The sequence below is a fragment of the Cyprinodon variegatus genome, unplaced genomic scaffold, assembly GCF_000732505.1.
Source record: "Cyprinodon variegatus isolate N-32 unplaced genomic scaffold, C_variegatus-1.0 Scaffold294, whole genome shotgun sequence".
Classification (NCBI taxonomy): domain Eukaryota; kingdom Metazoa; phylum Chordata; class Actinopteri; order Cyprinodontiformes; family Cyprinodontidae; genus Cyprinodon; species Cyprinodon variegatus.
The window spans coordinates 870,632-872,023 of record NW_015150747.1 but is presented as its reverse complement, the minus strand read 5'-3'; the positions used below and the strand labels follow the sequence as shown (position 1 = coordinate 872,023).

The 1,392-nt window shown below is 44.2% G+C and overlaps 1 protein-coding gene across 2 annotated transcripts in view; it reads left to right on the top strand.

The window, feature by feature from the left end:
• Positions 1-1,392, top strand: part of sf3b3 (splicing factor 3b subunit 3) — a 31,838-nt gene that overhangs the window by 11,867 nt on the left and 18,579 nt on the right. For both annotated transcript variants that reach the window (XM_015383798.1, XM_015383799.1), the window contains exon 12: positions 779-851. In XM_015383798.1, the coding sequence (XP_015239284.1) occupies positions 779-851 (73 nt within the window). The remainder of the gene's footprint in view (positions 1-778; positions 852-1,392) is intronic.

Here is a 1,392-nt window from a genome sequence, read left to right as displayed (position 1 = left end):
GATCAGGATGCTTGGCAGAGATGGTAGCAGGTTGGAGGCATCGGCGCCGAGAGCGTGGCGATGCTGTGAGGCAGCAAATGGAAAACACACAGCAGGCCTGACAGGCAGCGGGCCGCACATCCTGGATCCATCATGACTCACCTTGTTCCTTCACAGCAGCATAACCAGTATCAGAAAAGCACATAAAACCTCATCAAAGTTCAGTTTTGTGAGAGGAATGGATTCTGGACCCTCATGGTGTGGAGATCCTGCTGGAGATACTCCTTCCACTGCGACGATCCAAACAAAGCACCAGTTAGCTCTGTTTTTACTTTGCTATTTTTACACGTCCCCTTAATTTACAGCTCTTTGGTCCGCCGTGCGTCAGGTTTCGATCTGCTTTTTAGGTAAATTAGATTAGGACGTCCTTCCCCTCACTGGAACAATGGCATTTCAGTTGATCAGCTGATAAGCAGCCCGTTGGCGTCTAAATAATGTCTCCTGCCTTCTTCTCTGCTTACAGTCTGGTTATGATAAGACAGCGTTCACATGGAAGTATTTACGTCCTTCCCACTTCTAGTTTTGAAGCTTTTTTAGTTTGTTTGGATTTCAAACAGCCTCGTTTCTGAAATCGTGAACGAGTTAGAAACTCTAATCTAATCAAGTCCCACATTTTCATCTCCATACATCAAACTGTAGATCATATTTCCCTTTGCCATCCTCTGCCAAGAGATTGAATGTTTGATAGCCTCCAGCAGCAGGTGGCGCTTTGTTAAAGCAAGTCTTTTTTTCTGTTAAGGTTTCAGAGATGGCTGTGTCCGAGCTGCCCGGTAACCCCAACGCCGTGTGGACCGTACGCCGCCACGTTGAAGGTAACCGCCGCCATTTTCCAGGCACCTTCCTTCTGCTGAGCAGGATTAACAGGGACAAATTAAAGCTGTTTAATTGGCAAAGGACTTTAAAAGTATTCCTTTAGTGTTAATGGAAAAGTCCAATCAGCGAGGAATAATCAATAGATCATTATCTATACCTAAAACTAATATGTTTGTGCAGATGAAATGAATTTAGCGATAATCAGTAAAAAAAATTAAAACAATAATCGCAGAGTCTAGGAGCGGCCATATTTGCCCAAATATAGCAACATCTCCCTCCTGACATCATCCGGCAGTGATGTCACGGTGCGGTAAGCTTAGCGCCATTCTCCCCACTTTACAAGCAGAATCAATGGGAACTACTAGACACATCTGCAATCAACAACAATTATTGAAGATTTCCAGAGGACTTCACCATTGAAATTCACCAGAGCTATAGTGAAACTGACAATGCCCACGTGTATGGCAGCTGGATGCTGGAATACATCGGGTAAAAGTGAAAAAAGGGAGTTATTCACCTATTTAACCTTTCCGATTCTGA